The following is an 18,014-nucleotide window of genomic DNA, read 5'->3' as shown; positions in this document are numbered from 1 at the left end:
CATGGGTGACAGCCATTTCACCTTACACGGTGCAGATAAAGTCTAGAGGGACAGACTAAACTTACTAAACAGACAAAATGAACCTCTAAGCCTTTAAGCAACCAACTTAATCCTTCCTCATGTACGTTAGTGAAAAGAACACACAAAAATTATTTTGGGTACACAGAGATACTTTCCCTTTTATATACACAAACTCACATACAACTTCATGACTTCCTTTTTAAGCACTGATTTTATAAAATGCTGCCAAAATAAGAAGCAGTCCAGGTTATAGACCTAGAAACCAGCAAGTTCATCACTTCTCTCCATCCACTCGTGCAAAATGCTACTGCTTCCAGCTTTTGTTCCTGTTCCTTCCACTTGCCATTAAGTGGCACTGACAATTGTCTCAGGGGCTCAATTATGCTTTTGATCCAAGTTCTTATAGCAATGCACTGGATCTACTTCCAATCTTACCAGCGACCACGGCTGCAGCTCCAGTATTAGCAGCAGGAGCATGAGCCCAAGGATTGGTTTCACGAACTGGCATAGCTGTGGACACTACAGCAGCTTGGGATGGTTTAGCAGCAAGCACACAGAAGGCAGAGGCAGTGCCATTAACTAAAATGGGAGCAGACAACATCAGTGCGATTAATTCATGCAAGGCATGCACGTGACTGGAGTATTAGTGGGCCAGGTCATACCTATCAACATACAACACTTTTAGACACTTCCACATGACAGGAGTTTGTGTAATTAGCCAAACTGGACTGACAGTCAATAAAGGTAGTAAATTTCATTTCACCAAGCCAACACTTGTTAAGAGAATCATGAGATGGTGGATTTTAATGTCCTTTAGGAGGCCTTCTTGAGTTCTGATGACTGACTGAAGTTAAATTTGTTGTTTCTATAAGGAAGAGATATGGCTCACCAGTAGTTATTGTACAGTTAATTTTACAGTCAAAAAAAGAGCACTTTGTGGATACAAAGTAACAATAACTGCATTTAACATGGAGAGATTCTTTTTTCACACAACTTCTATAAAAGCACAGCAGTGAAATGAATACCAATGGCTACTGAGTTCTGTAGCTGGCATTTTTCCACACCTTATCTAAGAATTTGTGTAAAAACCACTAATCGTGGTGGCACAAAATCCCTTCCCTTGAGAGATTTGGTTTCTATGACACACTCCTATGCAGTTCAGGAGGCAGAATGATAAAATAGCCATCACCTCAAAGCCAGTCCCTTTTATAGGTAACTATCGTGTGCTAGGTGCATGAACTTCTTGTTAAAAACAAAACCACAGAAAAATTAAACAGACAAGATGAATAAAGCAGGATGCATTCACCCAAAATACTGATAACATGACTTTCACAAGAAATTAAGACCATGTGTTACTGGAAAGCAACATTATGTGCATTCAGGCCTCATCCAGCACCCAAAGAAATCACAAACCTTGAAAGGCAGGAGACTGTGGTGCAACTACTGTCACTGGTTTTGTCATGGGGGCCGAAGAGAAAGGATCTTCTGATGGTGTGCTGAAAGCACTGGTGATCTGAGAGCACAGGGCACTAATGCTGTCTGTTTCCCCTTCTACCTCTGGGACTAAAATGTAAACAGAATTCATTAAATCGAACGTTTAAAGAATACAAAAACAATTTACAACTACCAATGTGAAATTGAAATATAATTATTTTTCTTACGTCCTTCAAGTTCTTCCTACTGATTTGCATGACGGGGGGTTTGTGGGTTTTTTTTTTTTTTTTAAACATTAGTGTTGAAGATCTGGCCTGAAACAGACCACCACATTAATGTATTTTGTGATTAAGTCAAGAGGGCAAGGAGATCAGTGTTTCAGATTTAAAGGATGCTCATATCAGAAAATAGTTTTCTATAGTTTAAGTAGAGATCTAAATCTTTCAGTAATAAAGTGCTAAACTTCTCAAGGGTTTGGCTCTAAGACTGGGCATTCTGTGAAATGAAAATACTTATGACAGATTTAAGTGTTTCAACAACATACTTGTACAATAACTAGATGAACTTTAAATGTACTGATAGCAATGCACAGCAGCAAGTTCCATCTAGAGTTAGTGTTGATTATTCTAGTTCAGTGGTAGCTGAAATCCCCAGTTCCTGTGCTAGAATGCTAAAAGCAAAAGCTGAATGCTCAGATAAAATGGATGCTCAGTTTTAAAGGAAGCATCAGTATCAGGTGGATAATGTAACATCCGGAGTAAAGCTGCCAGCCAACCAGATGTTCTCATTATTACTAATGGCAGCGTTTTCCAGAAGTACCAATCATCAGTCCGTCATTGCACAGAACTGACATGAGCAGGCATAATCAAGCACAAAACAGTATAAGAAACAAAAAATGTCTGCACACAACATGCACCAGATCTAAAATTCAAGGGAGAGGCATGCCCAAAAATTGATTCTTTGAGGGATATTCCAATACAGTGCATGCAGTGGGACAGTAAGCAGCACTGGCAGTGGCGTATATGGGAACATGCATCAGAAATGTTTTGAATCATTTGAAGTTGAGATTGTGGTGTGCTCAGTGACTATCACTACTGAGCAGTGCACTATTACTGTAAAACTGACTGGCTCAGTGCTGGTCTTAAAGCACAGGTCACTAAACAAGGGTTATGAAAGAAGTCAGACAGTATTTTTGTTTGGTTTGCCTTTGCCACAGTAATTTTTACTTCAAAGCTTGGAACCCTAAAACCAGCTCTGTTGCCAAGTGAGAGTACAGCTGGCCTGAAGGATAACACCAAGCTAAGGGAACTCAAGGACATTATGCAAGGTAATGAGCACCCCAGGAGTTTATGTTGGGATAGCCCTTAGAAAACCCTACTAACATCATGTGAAAACTGTACCACGTAATATACTGATAGAGGCAGCTGTACCACTTGAACAGGTAGGTTCTCTTAATGCTACGTGAAAAGCAATTTCATTGGTCTCAAAAAGAACTCAGACAGGCAGGAGGACAGACTGCAGAAGAGCATCACATGATCCCAAGACAAGTGGTTAAGGCCTTGAAGGGATTTGTGTCTCAGGATGCCCTGACAGTAAGTGGAAGAACTGGTTCAGTGACTCAGAGAGAAGAGCCAAAACCTACTAATTCACCAACACCCATTCCTGCAACACTTCAAGCTGTGCCCCAGTACTTCAGCTAGCAATTAGAACTGTCTTCTGCATGTGAAATCCACGTTTGAAATTCTTGCCCTTTCCCAAAGCAGAAATTTTCTGACATGGTGATATTTGTTCACGATAAATGATCAACATGAGGCAGGAAGAAGGATTTACTAGAAAATAAGGAGTCACTTGAAGCCACAGAGAAAGAAAAAGAGGAAGAGACAATTTAAGGCAACGTTTCTCTGGAACCATTGGGCTTTACCTGAGTTTTTCATGGGGAAATCAGTCTTCCTTTGCACTGTTGAAGGCAGCTCATTTATTCGCAAGGACAACTGGCGTTTAAAAGGAGACATCTTTTGGCTCAGGGCAGGGAAGCCCCTGAAAGACCCTTGCCTGGCAAGCTGTTCTATAGGGGCGTGCCGCCGTGGGATAGCGTGGGGGTTGCTCATTTCTTTATCCAGAGAGGCAGCAACTTCAGCAGTAGGAGAGGTTGGTGAGCCAGAAGAGGGGGCAGTATTGTTTGGTGCAGCACCTGGTGCTACTGTTTTCACTTCTGTTTCAACTGCTGGAGGAAACAGGATCAGGTTAGAAGAGTAAAGCAAAAGTACTGTTCAGCTGCCTGTACCTGTACTGCGATTTGTTTGGAAAAGAGAAATGGCAGGAATTTGCATAACTAGTACCCTTGCAAATGAGTTTCTAATAGCAGAAACACAATTTCTGTATACCTTCATTGTAGTCACCACGTCACCTGACACACACCCAAGCCCCACAGCTTTCTAAGGCAAGCTACCTCCTAGAAAGGATGGCCTTACATCTGTATTCTTTCCAGCTGTTCCTGACATCCCAGCTCTAGAAATACTTGCTAATCATTTAATGGTTAAGCCTGAAAAATGTATTGTGTATTTGACACCTTCACTTTGCCTCACACAGAACCATGGACAAAATATTACTACCTACTGTCTTAAGTGACTTTGGGCAGCACAGCTTAGCAGCAGCAGGGAACGGAACACAGCTCCAGGACCCTCTTTTAAAAGCCACCTTCCCAACCCTGCAGAATCAGCAGCTGCAGCCAAACACTGCACGAGCTTTAGCAGGCCAAAGGCAGCAGCAGCACTTAACAGGTTGGGCTGCAGCTCCCAGCTCCTCCAGGAAACACATTACAGGTAGAGGGAAGTGTGCTGGAAGGCAGATCCAGCCTCTGAGCTGACAGGCCTTGCTAACACCAGATACATCTGCAAGGAATTCCTGCGTCACCTCTGTACTGAATTTAGCTGCAATGTTACTACCCAACCATGAGTTAGTTGCAGTGGGAGCTCCTCCAACTTAAAGTCAGCTGCTTCATTTTGTAGGGCTTTGCATAGCACCACAATGCTCCTGTCAGACAGGCCTAATGGAGAAATGCAGGATTAAGATTTGTTTAAATCATGACACTTATGATTAGAATTGCAGTGAGGAGATTTTTCCACCTCTAAGAAAAATTCTTTCTCACTCATAGAAGAATTGGCTTTGGGGGCAACAAACACAGCTCATCAACACAGGAGGACAAAAGGAAATCTCACTATCCCGGTATGAACTCTCATTTTACCTACACTGTTTTCCAAATATTTTAGAAAAAGCAATGACTTTTTTTTTGACACATCAGCAGAATAACTAAGAGTGTGGTAAAAGAGAGGAGTCAGACTAGAGATGTATGAGGAGCTGGAATGGTAGGAGGAACTAATTATGTTGTCTTGCAAGCTTCAGTACCCATGAGTTGCAGCTGCTCTTTCAAGTGAAACTTTTCTAATCAGTCTTTCTTGGAAAGGATTTCACACACCTTCACTGAGTCAAGAGTTTGACTCATGCCCTCAAGTAACAAAGGCCTTGTGTTTAAGCTTCATTTAGCGCATTCTAAAACTAACGTATGGAAACAAGCAGATGGATGATGAAAATGAAGATTAAAGTTTTGCAATCAAGGGGCAGCATAAAACTTGCTGTGGAATCCTCTGAAACAAAAGTTTGACTTCACTGTGAAGCAAGTTATGAACAGTATTTATAGTACTTTGTTGTTGTTGTTGTTGTTAGCTGTAGAACTCCAGGCTTTGTAATCAAACTTGAGTAAGAAGTTCTACTTTTACTTAATTTCAGAACACATTATCTCCTCTCAAATCAGTAAGTTGCTAATTTTGAATTGTAATTAATAGTCAAAAACACCTGTGTGTTTTATGGCAACAGAGTGGTTATTCTGGATTTATTTTTGGAAAGCACTCTGTAATTTATCTATTCTTCCTTTATGAAGTATAGGTCTATAAGTACACTCTGTAACCTGTCTTAAAAATCAAAATAAAAATACAATCTTTTCTAGGAAAAATGCAAATAATTTACGGTCCATTTACCACAAGCATTAGACTACAAAAATTACTACTTTGTGTCTGCAAGCTTGTTGTATTTCTTAAACAAATTTCTAATAAGGCCTTTTAGTATGGTACCTACTGTGTTCTCTGCCATAAAGCAGCCTGATAGAACAAAGCAGAAGCAGCTTTCACATATGAAGCCACTTGCACCTCTTCTAGAAGACGTGGGAAAATGCTGAGTGAATTTGGGAGTATTTTTCATCTTGTGACAAGGGTCTGGGAATATGACTTGAATATAGTAAGGTTCAAGAGAGGGCATGCTGTAGGGAAGTTAAGATTCGATCCTCGCAGAGGCCTCAGTGCTGGCTCTGCTCGCTGCAGACGATTGTTTAAATTGCATCCCGTACCTTTAGCATCCGGCATCTGTCTCATAATTTCCTCTCTCTCTGCTTGTTCAGTAGCTGTAGTGACCCTGAATGACCCCTCTCTAGTGAATGTGGTTCTGCTGGCATCAAAGGTGGCAGTCACTCCACACTCCTTCTCTCGCTTCTGCTTTCGCTCCAGGCACGCCGCAAATGCACAGCCCACGGCGTGACTCAACCTTTCCCCCTGCACAAGACAACATTGCATCACACAGTGACTGAACAGAAACAGACATGGGCTTCGAGCAGCACAAACTGATAACCTGCCTTCACAAGACCAATCTAATTAAGGCATTAAAGAAAACCATTTTAATTGTATTTCAGCCTTAGACCTGGTATATAAAGGCTCCCAGCTACTAATGCACGAGCCAAGAAGGCCACCCAGGAATGAATGAGAATGTTGGATGATCTGTTTAGTTCAACTGTTAATAAGATGCCAGTGCGATAACGTGCCTGCACCGATCCTTTGCCTGCAACGATAACATCTACGCACAAAAAAAGTCTCATGAATCCATCTTAAGCTGTGAGTCCTAAAGCACAGCTAAGTGCTATCCTTGGAGAAAGTTTACAGAGGGCTCAGGGAGGCATTACCCTTGTGTGCACCTGTGAAAGTTAAAAGTACAGTGGTGACTACTCACACCTCTTAATGGTGCTGTCCAAATGCAGAAGTTATATTTGGAGTGCCTAACGAAAAGAACTTCCATTATTCACCAGGTCAAAAGAATCCACTATCCAATAACTGTAAAAAGGAAATTCAAGCCAGAGGAAGTCCAGCAACGCAGCTGATACAGCTGCTACGGTCGAATCAGAGGCACCACTGCTACCAATAGCCCAACTCATCGATCATAATCAGTAAGTGAATTGACCTGTTATTCACAGAGGAAAACAGAAACGTTCCAGCTCTAATGTAAGTTTTACCGGGAATTTCTGACTTCATTGTTTAAAAGAAAAATGATAAATTATCAAGCACCATTGCTCTGAATATGCAGCTCTGGGGAGTACACACAGTGAATCTGCATGAGGTTTCAAGCACTTTGTATAATGTAGGCAGGATTCAACAAATTGCAGGGAGGAGAAAAGGTCAGATCAGGAGTTAAACAACTTACCTAGTCTACACAGCAAGAAACTGATTTTAAACCTAGTCAAAACATTTTTGTCACTCAGAAGCAAATAGAATGCTAATTTAATTCAGTTTAGCTCCATCTCTTAACATTCAGATGACTTTTCATTCAAGATAACACTCACATACAAGACGCTGCATTTATAACCAGTCTGCATTTACTCACTATGATTTTATCCCGGAAAAATTGTCATTACTGTTTCAGTTTTCAGCTGTAAACATTTTCAGCTGAGAAAACTTTCCATCTATTCTTAGAAGAGCAGTTCCCTTCTGCTGGAGATATTCTGAAGCTGACTGCACTCCTTTTACACACAGGCTGAGCAGCATTTCTCTCCATAAAACAGCATCACAGAGGGACGGCTAATATTTCAGATACAGGGAATCTGAATTAAAATAATTTACAAGGACTAAGTAATTATCTCAGCTGGAGTCAAAACATACTGCACTATTCCAGATACTCAATTTTTCTGCCCTTAACTTCTAGCCAGGAGCTGGCCACACACCATATTCAACTTACCGTGTCCTTCACAGCCATAAAGCAGTGGCAGATCCAACGTCTTGTTGTGCCATCTCGGCAGATGTAGGAGAACGCCCGGTCAAAGTTCCTGTCTGGTGCGCAGAAAGAAACCTTCTCTATTGTCTGATCAACTATAAGATCCTAGAGGGAAAAAAATCCCCCCCACAATAAAAGATTTGTGAGGAAATACGGCCAAACACTTGAACAAGACATTGTCAGGAGCAACCGCATAAAAGTGAGTTCTACTAAAAAGGGGATAACCTGATGTGGCTGTAATTATCTGTCATCAGTTGTCATTCAGAATCTGCCCCCAGTACAAAACAAAAAGAAAAGATGACATTCTCCATCACTCATCTTTGGGAGAGGTGTGCCAAGGCACCACTTAAAAATTCAGGGACTCAGTGAATTCCTATATCCTCTCCTTTAGACTATGGAGGCACACGTTATTTTATTTTTGCAGGAGCTCCTTAGTCTTGCAACCAGAAAAGTCCTAACTGTGGTTAAAACACAACGCTGAAACTTTCACACTGCTAGTGTGAAAAGGTCTTGCAGCTGCTACACAAAGAGAAAACTCATCTCCCAGGCAGCTAAGGAGGGATGGAAGAGAGAAGCACCAGCAGCACTGGTAGCACCAAACACTCCCTATTTAATCCCATAAATGGGAGAAGTGTTTCTAAAAATAGATAGTGCAGTTTAAGATTATGCCATCCTCATTAAAATTTCATTTTTAGTATTTTTTCCCAAATTATTTCATTTGGCTAGTGGCCAGTACTTGGCACCTCTGCTGATGTATTCAACCACCAGGAGGCAATAGTTTATTTACTTTTTAAATCCTATACTTTTAATTACCTCCAGAGTCTGTACGACTTATGAAAATTCAATTTGAAAATATTACATATATGCAGCAACATTTCTAAAAATAATACATGCATCATTACTTTTACATGAGGCAATCAGTAGACTGAATTCATTCACATCAGTATGTTTGTATTAGAAAATGAATTCTTGAGAGATAGCAACTTTAGCTCTGATGAGCCACACCACTACAGCAGCCCTGGGGAAGTCTGGGCAAAAGCAGGTATTTGACAGGCAGTTGCACTCCAGAGGGATATGAATTACCTTTGCCTGTCAGTGTTGACTTGGAGAAATCATCTTTTAGGTTGACAAAAGTAAGTGTCAATTGATATGAACATAAGACAAATTATTTCAGATAGACAAGAGTTAAAACTGTTCTCATAGCCATGCCATCTTTAAAAATTCTAGTGTACTTGTGGTGGATAAGCCTAAAGCTCTTATTTCTAATTGTCTACATCTACATGAAACCAAGAATCATTTGCCTTTACTTGGACACATATGCCTTGGTGGTACACCATGTGCTAATTCATCATAAAAAAATTATAATTTCACAATAAAAAACTATAAAAAAAATCTAGACTCATGCCACAAATATATTAGTTTTCCACTTCAGACCAACATAAATTTGACATATGCAGTTACTATTTAGTCTGAGTCTGAGGCTATAATCTCCCTAATTTACTCTCCTCATGGCATTTTTGGAAGCTCTTGTTCATTCAGATCCATTCCAGGATTTGGATGCACTGAAAATGGTATTGATTTATAAATATATGTGAGTTTGCCTATGCATTACTATCTCAACCTTTTGCAGTGGTGCAGAACAAAGTCCAGGGACCCTTCAAGTTCACTGCCGACAGAACTTACCGGGAAAACAAATACTTATTGCAGTAAATGCAACAAAAAACATTCCAAGCTTGGACTATATCTGGCACATTTTACAAAAAGTGTCTTGGGAGTAGTGTGGAATTAACTGGGAAAAAAAATGAGCAGGTGTACATACATTTACAAAATAAGAAATTATTAAACTAAGCTACACACTTCAGTCTTCCTTTCAAATATGATCACTTGCAGTAACATTAAGATTGGTGTCCATTTAAAGATATAGCACATACATTATTACAGAGAAATTTAAAACTTTTGCCATGGGGAATCTAACCTTTGTTTTCTCATCTACAACTCTGAGTCCATCCGCCGAAACCCACAGGACAGCTTTGACGGCTTTCTTCCCAGACTTTCAAGGGAAAAAAAAAAAAAAGGGGGAAAAGAAAAGAAAAGAAAACAAGTTTTATGCCAACAGCCAATTGCCTCCCATTTCCCCTCTCCAAGAACTATAACATTAAGTGTAGATGAAGTCCATGGTCAGTAGGGTGCCCAAAGCTCAATCCAAGTTGCAAAACATTAAAAGAACCAAGCCAAAGCCAGTATTTCAGAAACAGCATGTCGTGGGGATGGGGAGAGGGCACAGGACAGGTGAGGCAGAAAAAAGGTGTACATCCATTGACAGTAAAGAATTCAAGACTGACCAAGTGGGTGAAGAATTCCACTAGAGTCAGAAGACACTCATTCATAAGGAGTTACACCACAGGTAGCTATTTCAGCACAAGTTTAAACATAGGAAAATTCTTACCTGATTATTTCCACCAGCCCTATCCTCTGCCCCAATAGTCCCATGGCAGAATCATGGCATCACCTTAAACCAGTGTTAAAAGCACCCCAAAATCACCAGTTACAGTGTAGCTCATTAAGCTCACAAGCTTAATGCTAAGATCACCTAAATATGTTCCACTAATTTATTAAGACCTAAATGTCTTCTCTTGGGAGAGAGGTACAAAAACAGGATTTCTTAACCCTTTGGTGTATATCTGGAAAAAGCAGTGCTGTGTCGTGGGCAGGCACAGCGGAGGGCGGCCTGGCTTTTATCCAAACCCTGACTGTGGGAACTTTCAGCTGCCTCAAGCTGAGGCTGAGTAAAAGTGGGAAACACAGGAAGGCTTCAGGAGCCATTTAAACTACAGATTCTTTCCAGGCTGTTTACTTTTCAAGGGAAAGTTACAGAAAACAGTATAAACACAATATTCTTCTGAAGGTAATTCATTGAAAAGAAAATAGGTCAACGTAATTTTACCGGCTGTTACAGAGAACTAGTACTAGAAAATAAATACCTTTTCTTTTAGCGTGTCACTTTAATTCACAATCCCCCTCCTTTAGCCAGTTATTAAAATATTCTCTTTATATGTTTTGAAGCACTGGGTTTGCATAGTTTGTGGCTGCTAATGGCACCCAGCAGAAACCACAGCAGGGAGTGAAGAAAGCAACAACATGATGGAGGGGGAAGCTGAAGGGGTTTCAGCTAGTGGCTTCAAACTAGAATTGCGACTATTTTATAATTTTTTTAATAGTTTATTGCAGATGTATATACTTTATATTCTTACAGCAAGTAATGGAACAAGAATATACTCTGGCATAAGCTACTGCAGGTTCTAAATCTGCAACACCAATTTTAACACTGTAAGAATGAAATATCTCGGAGTGAAAAGTCTCCAATTATATCACACTGGTTTCATTCTCAGAGAAAGTAGCAAGTGTGAAGAAAAAGGTGCTGGCAAAATTTCTGTTTGTTTTTTGGGGAGGAACTATTTGTCCCAATTTCAGAAGCAGCAATGACATCCTGAGTCTTTTCAAAAAGCTTGCTGAGAACAGAGAATGGCACTGACTTGCACAGAAGAGCATTTAAAGAAAAAACAGAGAAAATAAGCACAGCATGAAAGCAAGCTATAGAGAAGTGCTTGCAGAAGCAAGTTTCTAAATGACCATCCAGCCTGCTGCATACCCCAGAGAATGTTTGATTTAGATTCTGGAATGCCTAACGGAAAGAGTGCAATTCACAACAGAAGATACACTTAAATTTATCATCATATGTGTTAGAAAATACTGCAGCATATAGAAGTCACTTCAAATGTGGTTTTTTTTAAAGGCAGTATCAATACACACAAAATATAGTCTGTATTTTCAATGCTCAGCTAGCTTCCACAGCCTGAAAGTCCCTATCAATTCTAAAACAAATGATCTGTCTCCTCAAACTGTTTTAAAAAGAGTATCGGTTGTTTATAAGCTATAAGTCTTAAAAATCTTTATTCCAAGCAAATACAAACAACGAAGAGAAGATAATGCCTGCAGGTAACTGTTTGGTTTAGACTGCCATCTTTAGATTATGAGATACACATCTTTCCCCAGCAAAGAATAAAAACCTTGTCCCTACATAAGCTGTGAATAGTTCCTGCAGTTTGCATTAAAGCCAAGCTTAACTGAGCTGGGTACTTCATAAAGCAATGCTGATCTTCAGCAGAGCTACTCCTCACTCACTATTTTACCAAATGAGGATATAGAAATAGCTAACACATGAACTTCATGATTCTCAGAAGAAAACTAAAAAGCTGAAGACCTTGCTAAGCCCTCTCTTCCCACTGAACCATTAGGTTACACACACAATATAACCACGGATGGGTATGCTACACTGAGAGAAAAAGACAACACAATTTCATCTCCCAATTCTTTCTTCTGTATTTATGGTGGATGCAGTGCTTTGAAAGGGCTTATCCTTACCGTCTCTACCCCAAACCCACTGCTACTACTGCTGGACAATGAATGATTTTTACATTTACTGAATTCTCAGCTTATCTGTGCCTACCAGTGGTGTATAAAGGAACACTCTCCTCCAATTCAGTTTCTATTGGATATACAAGGGATATTGCCAAGTAAACTGTGATTACAGGGTAGATAGGAGCATTTGCACTATTGGCACATACTGGACAAAGATCAGACCAGCTGCATGACACTGCACTGGAAGTGAACTCCAACACAGGATCGCAGCTTGTACAACAAATGCTGGGAGATACAGGCAACTCCAAACAGAACTATTTAAAGCAAGTGGCCAAAATCCACTGGAACAGGATGCTCTGAAATGCTGCTACCCAGGGACTCATTCAGATCAGTAGCTTGTCTTCATATTCTAGTGCTTTTAGACAACAGCACTGCCTGAGGAGAGCCACGTGTGGCACTGACTCCTGGGAGCCTGACCTGTCAGTGCTGAGTCGGCACCGATAGGAACCTCACTGCTCAGCACTCCTGGGGAGGTCAGGTATCTGCTCCAGCACGAGATTCATCATCTGGACTCATTTCAGAGTCCTCAGACGTCTCCAGGAAGGCGGGAGGGCACTTATCCTAACACACAACAAGGCTGGAGGACAAAGCAGGTCCATGGCAGGTTGGATACAACAGAAACCTCACTGACAAACCTGCAGTGTCCTAGAGATGCGCATCCACCAAACAAAAAGCAGCTGCTTTGATACCTTGCTATATTGTAAGGGGGAAAACAAAGTATTAGGGACACCAGAACAGAATTTGGCCAATAATGCATTTTTAAAATACTTTAACTTTGTTCCTAGCTTTTCTGCCTATTATATTTTATCCTATCCTGGGACTCGGAGAGGGCTCTAAGAAATACCTGGAGCCTGAGGTATATATAAAGAAAATTTTCCATTTCAGACTATGTATAAAACATCATGTGATGAGAATACATGCTGTAGAGGCAAAACATGACAAAGATCACCAAATCTGTACTACTACTCATTACAACAGAAAAGCTTTAGTTTTAAAAGGAGCTGCCTAAAAAGGCAGCTTATTTGATAACTACAAAAGCTTAACCTGGAGCTATCAACATACATCTCATTTTTATTTTAAGATGAAAAAAAAGCATTTTAGTACTAACCATTTGAACATTTCCAGACACAAATCCATTGTATTTACCTTTAACAAGGACAAAAATATGGACAGGGAGAGTGGCAAACATGTCTAGACTGACTTTCTGAAAGCTGCTGGGGTGTTTTAAATAGCTCTGCAATTTGGAATAATAGATTAATCTCAATGCAAGGCATTGCAGGAGAAATTATAGATGAGACAGCCAAAAGATATTAGAGTTATTAGTATTTCTCAATTATTAATAAGAGAACAGCTGTCCCTTTTTCTGCAGATTTCCCTAGATGTGGGCTCCTGTTGTAGGCCAAAGCTGTAATAAAGGTACTGCCACGCTGGTACTGCAGGGCCATCTAAACACTATGGATTTAAGTGGTTTCAGTGCTAATTAATGAAATTCACAGGCTGAAGCACAAGTAGGTCCTTCTTTGTCAAAATATTATAATACAACAGAAAGGAAATCTAAAATGCTGTGGTGACGTACTAGACTTCATTAAATATCAATCAAGATGTAATAGGGAAGCTGGCATATTTAATAATTTAAAAAGTCGAAGAAAGATTTTTACCTAAGTGCTATGCAAATACCTTTCCTCTTATATCTTTGCTTTCTTATGTACCCTAACATAAGTTAGCACCAACAAGCAGAGAGAAAACAAATATGTCTAATCAGGTTGAAGTGAGGGGCTTTCTGTTTGTTTCCAGTTTAGCACTTTGGGTCTGTTCTTTTCAGTTTCCAGCTCTAGGATTTGACTTGCCCACAGGACTGTTCTCATCAGTCTGACAGATCTAGCATCTTCTGTATTTTAGCCCCTCACCACCACTACACTTTAGATGTGTGCTTTCCCACATCATAGGAGGAAACCAGAACTGGAGAAACAGATGTTCCTGTGTGACATCCATCACTATCTGAGTGAATGGTGAAAAGGATCAGCTGAAAAAACCTTACTTATTCCCCAAGTAAAGCCCAAACCAATCCATGACCAGAGAAAAATCTGCTTCAAAAGACTTCAGCATGTATGAACGTTACAAACCTGTTAGTTTCTATTTAAGCAAAATTTCATTTTTTAACAAGATACTTCAGAAGTCATTATCTCAGATCAACTTCACATGAAAGCTGGATTAAAAGGTTTTACAGGAATTTTAAACACAGAGGTAGGAAACGAGTGAGAGGTAAAAGAGAGCGTGGTCTTTCTGCCTTGCAGAAATGCAGGCAGCAGGAATAAAACCACCCAGCCACCAGTGCAGCACATTCTTAATAAGGACAAAGAACTGCTTCCCTTCTTATCTAAGACATTGTCCTTGTGAAAACAAGAGCAATGATAGAAACTGGAGACTGAGCTGAAATTAGGAAAACACAGCAGGTAAATGCCCGATCTCATCTCCATATATCTTTGAATTAGGACTGTGCTCAAAAAAGGAAGGTTTAAGAGATGGCATACTGCTTTCTCCCAGGGCTAACATTTGGGGATCAGCTCATGTTGCCAGGCAGCTGAGCATGAAGCACATACAAGGCACAGACCTCAACTGTTCTGTAGGTATTTGCCCAGGTGATGTGAGTTGGCACAAGTTGGCACAAGTTTAAGGGTTAAAAAAGAATTTATTTTTTTTTTCAGGAAGACCAAATCACTTCAGAACACTGGATTTCTGATACAGCCCACAGATATTTAAGTTTCTGTTTCAGGTTACTTTTGAAACCACATTCTTTGATTAAAATATTTCCAAGTCTGTTTTAGAAGCAAATATTCTGAAATGGAGTAAGGAACTCTCAACACTCTGATTTTAAGGAAGTGCTATACCAGGGATGTAACTCCTTATAGTGCAAGCACAAACAAGGCATTAAACTTACTTTTCCAAAGAAGCCTTTGAAGAACTTCCTTTCCTGGAGGAACAGGGGGGACAAGTCGAGCGCTATTACTGTAGGTAGCTAAAATGTCCCAGGGTTTTCAAACCAACAAGCACACACAAGAATAGGGTTTGGAGGGAAAGGAAGGGGTTTTTAGAGTTATCCATGAGAAGGTGCGACAGGCAAATGTGAAAATAATCCTACGAAAATGCAGATCAAAGGGCACACACACAGTTCTAAAAAGCTACTGCCCTGAAATTGGTGGAAAGAAGAAAACCTCAGCCCCAATTTCATGCAAAGTGGTTACTTTATTTTCACTCTCCCTTGTTTAGTCCCTTTTGGTTAGGATGTAAACCAAACTTGGCAGCAGACACGGTGGTTAAACAAGTAAAATACTGTACAGGCTCTTGTGAAATGCGAAGTTCTAACTCCAGAATTGCAGTCTAGCTTGCTCTGTATTGATCACTCTTCCTCAAAGCTAATGTTCTGTATGTTGGAGAAGTATGTATGGCTGATATAAAGCAGGGGTAAGTACTGCTACATTTTATTCCATTTGTTTGTTGCTCTGGCTTCCATGCTACTCTTATGCTTCACATCTTACACAGTCTTCTCTGAGGAGCAAGGAATTTCATCGTAACCTTGTGGTAAAACTCAAATACAAATGAGACCTCTTCTTCTAAAGCCTTCCAAGGCTTTATACTAATTATTCATTCTACAGCTCTGAAGTGATAGGTTGAACAGCCTTTAAAATCAGCTCAGGCAGGCAGAGGCAGTTAGGCAAGTGCAAAGGTACCAAGGCTGAACTACAATTTCCTAAATTTCTTCAGGAAAGCAATTATACCGATTGCCCAATCCACATTAAGAAAAAGCCAGCACACAATTTTAAGCATATTTGCATGCAGTTTAGTTTACTAGCTTGATTTTGTTACCAGACTGTGGAAACTACATGAGAGAACACTTCAGCAGGCCCAGTGCTCTGCGAGCACAGCCACATGCTGCTCCGTGTGTGAGGGAAGCCGACGTGAAGCACAGAGCTGCTCCTGCTGTCTTTCCAAATTACCTCACTTGTAAGAAAGCTCTGGTAGAGCAGTAATGAGGAGGAGGTGGAGAATTGCAGAAGAGACAGGGAGTGTCTGCGTGACAGCCCCTGACCCCACTTTTACACTGTGCAATTCCAACCTGTTCAACGCTGATACTATGTTCAAAATATTGCCACAAATATCCTGAGGCAGTGTCTGAAGAAGTGATTGATAAACAAGGTTATATTTAAATCAAAGCTGTGGTTCTGATGCAAGGCAACAAAAGCCAGGAAACACCAAGTTAAGGAGGGAGTGTCCATCTCGACCGCATTTCCTGGCCCTGCTGGTGGGTCCCTCTCTGCCCAATGTCCCTCCACTGAAGTATCTGAAACATATTTCCATCAACCCAGACACTGTATAAAGAACATCTCTAAGCTCAGTCAACTGAAAAGCTTAAGCACTTTTGGAGGCAGGAACAGTTATGTATTTGGACAGGATATGCTGAACACTAGGAGGGGAACTAATGGATTAATCACAATGTAGTGTACATAATGAGAAGGGGTCGGACGCTGCTGCCAAGTTGAGCAATGACTATTGCATTACACTAAATAACAGCTTTTTAAAGACAGCAAAAGCTAAAGAGATTCACCAGAAGCTACCTCATTTTTAGGTGATGGTTAATTTTGCTCTCAGAAAAATGCTTGTTAAACAAGATTATTTTTTAAAATAAACTAGACAAGGTTAATGGAAAAGGCATCATGCAAAATGGGTTTTAAACAACACTAAGTTAATGCAGTTTAGAGATAACTAATGCATGTTTTTTAGATATTAAATTATGTCTCTTTACCTGCTAAAACAAGAACATATATTAAAACAAAGGCATGATTTAAAACAAAAAGTGGCAAGTTAGAAACCAATACTACAAGCTAAAGCTGATTTAAAATCAAAATATGACATGAGAGAGTACACTTTTTTCTTTTATGATGCTCCCACACCTGAGTCAAATACACTTAACAAGGCCCTTAAAGTTACTTTCCAGTTGGCACTAAATATTTTAAAGTCAGTGAAATGGTTCTGAAAAAATCATTTAGAGCTTCATGTTCATCCACGAGAATCTTGTCAAATATTAAATGTATACAAAGCTAGCAATATATCTCTACTAAGGAAATAATGTCAGTGACATTGGTAATATTCTATTAAGGAAAAAATGCAAGTTCTGTTGATAATGTAAATCCATGTTAATAATAGACTAATAACTGAATATAAGGGGTTTTGATCTATTAATGAGACTGCGATGCCATTTCATCAGACAGAAAATCACAGTATTGTTGGTGTGCAGTTTCAGAGCTATAAAACTGTAACAACAGAGTACGGAGTAGATGAGGGATTCTTGAGCTAAAAGTGGCTTCTTGTACCCAGTTGTCAATTTAACAAAGTCTGAATACAATGCTCACCATCACTTGTTTGCAAGCTCTGCAAGATGCAGCACTCAAAAACCACTATACCCATTAAAGGAGCAGGTAATAAAAAAACCCTGAAAGGTTATTTCCCACAATAAAGAGACAGAGGTATTTGTTTGCATCTTTTCTTTCAAAGAGCAAAGCAGTAATTAAACTATTCCTAAAGTCAAGATTAAAACTATTCTATATTCTTCTCAGCAAATCCCATAAAATCTTTTAAAACCCAGTAGTCAATCCTATAAAAGAACAGTCTTCAGTTCCCCAAACGAATTGCCAACTGTTATACAGCAAGAATTAAGAGTCAAAAATATATCTATTAGAATAGGAAAAGACAGACAGAACTAAATTTTCAGAAGCTACAGGATACAAATATTTCAACAATTCTAATTTGTATTGACTGGATTTATAAAGCCTATACCTTACCTGCAGAGAATAAAAGTTTAAAATAGCCCACATACACTTCAATGTCATTTAACAACATTAGAAGTGAAGTCCAATTTCCCTTTAAGCTAGTCTTTCAGTCTGAGCACTGCAGCTCAAACGTGTAATTCTTTCAAAACCAAGAGAAAGCCCATTAAC

At 39.8% G+C, this 18,014-nt stretch overlaps 1 protein-coding gene across 12 annotated transcripts in view; it reads right to left on the bottom strand.

The window, feature by feature from the left end:
• The window catches only part of NUMB (NUMB endocytic adaptor protein), a 94,402-nt gene that overhangs the window by 2,494 nt on the left and 73,894 nt on the right, over positions 1-18,014 (bottom strand). For 2 of the 12 annotated variants that reach the window (XM_040067322.2, XM_040067323.2), the window contains exons 4-10: positions 14,960-15,037; positions 9,518-9,592; positions 7,507-7,647; positions 5,855-6,056; positions 3,377-3,679; positions 1,435-1,584; positions 457-600 (exon numbers count right to left, since the gene is read on the bottom strand). In XM_040067322.2, coding sequence (XP_039923256.1) covers positions 457-600; positions 1,435-1,584; positions 3,377-3,679; positions 5,855-6,056; positions 7,507-7,647; positions 9,518-9,592; positions 14,960-15,037 — 1,093 coding nt within the window. The remainder of the gene's footprint in view (positions 1-456; positions 601-1,434; positions 1,585-3,376; positions 3,680-5,854; positions 6,057-7,506; positions 7,648-9,517; positions 9,593-14,959; positions 15,038-18,014) is intronic. The other 10 variants (XM_058421086.1, XM_058421087.1, XM_058421090.1 and 7 more) reach the window with 10 other exon arrangements.

Source organism: Hirundo rustica, chromosome 6 (assembly GCF_015227805.2).
Source record: "Hirundo rustica isolate bHirRus1 chromosome 6, bHirRus1.pri.v3, whole genome shotgun sequence".
NCBI classification, from domain to species: Eukaryota; Metazoa; Chordata; class Aves; order Passeriformes; family Hirundinidae; genus Hirundo; species Hirundo rustica.
This window is presented reverse-complemented; position numbering and strand designations above follow the sequence as displayed.